This window comes from Egretta garzetta, unplaced genomic scaffold, assembly GCF_000687185.1.
Source record: "Egretta garzetta isolate BGI_Z169 unplaced genomic scaffold, ASM68718v1 scaffold419, whole genome shotgun sequence".
NCBI lineage: Eukaryota > Metazoa > Chordata > Aves > Pelecaniformes > Ardeidae > Egretta > Egretta garzetta.
In genome coordinates, this window is record NW_009260777.1 from 489,474 (window position 1) to 489,966 (window position 493).

Genomic DNA, 493 nt, shown 5'->3' on the forward strand with positions numbered 1-493 from the left:
GGGGGGCCCCCGGGGGCGCCCTCCTGAGCACCGCTCCCCGTTTCCAGCTGATCACGGAGCAAGCCGATATCCCGCTGTCGCGAGGCGCCGAGATGAAGGGCAAGTGCGGCACCAACGAGTCGGAGCTGGAGATCTCCTGGCTGGAGCAAGCGTACACCCTCAAACTGTTCTTCCTGAAGGTACGGGGCTCCCCTCGCACGCCCGGGAGCTGGGGGGGTGCCCGGCCATAGCGCTGGGGTCCTGACTGGCCCTGTCTCGGCAGGAGGGGCACAACACGTCCCGGGGGCTGGAGGCTTTCTGGAGGCTCAGCCGGATCCAGTTCACCTACGACACCGCCGAGCGCACCTACTTCAAGGACGCTGTCAGCCGTAAGCGCCCTGGGGGGACGGGATTTCAAGCAGGTCCCTGGGGTCTGGCGAGCACGGAGCCGGGGGGGTCCACCCACCTGAACACCCCGCGGGCTACTCGCCTAAACGCAGTTTAAGGGCGGGGG

At 68.0% G+C, this 493-nt stretch overlaps 1 protein-coding gene across 1 annotated transcript in view; it reads left to right on the top strand.

Annotated features, from left to right (window-relative positions):
- Positions 1–493, top strand: part of LAMP5 (lysosomal associated membrane protein family member 5) — a 9,512-nt gene that overhangs the window by 1,427 nt on the left and 7,592 nt on the right. Inside the window, exons 2-3 of the mRNA XM_009646368.1 lie at positions 48–179; positions 263–368. Of these exons, the coding sequence (XP_009644663.1) occupies positions 48–179; positions 263–368 (238 nt within the window). The remainder of the gene's footprint in view (positions 1–47; positions 180–262; positions 369–493) is intronic.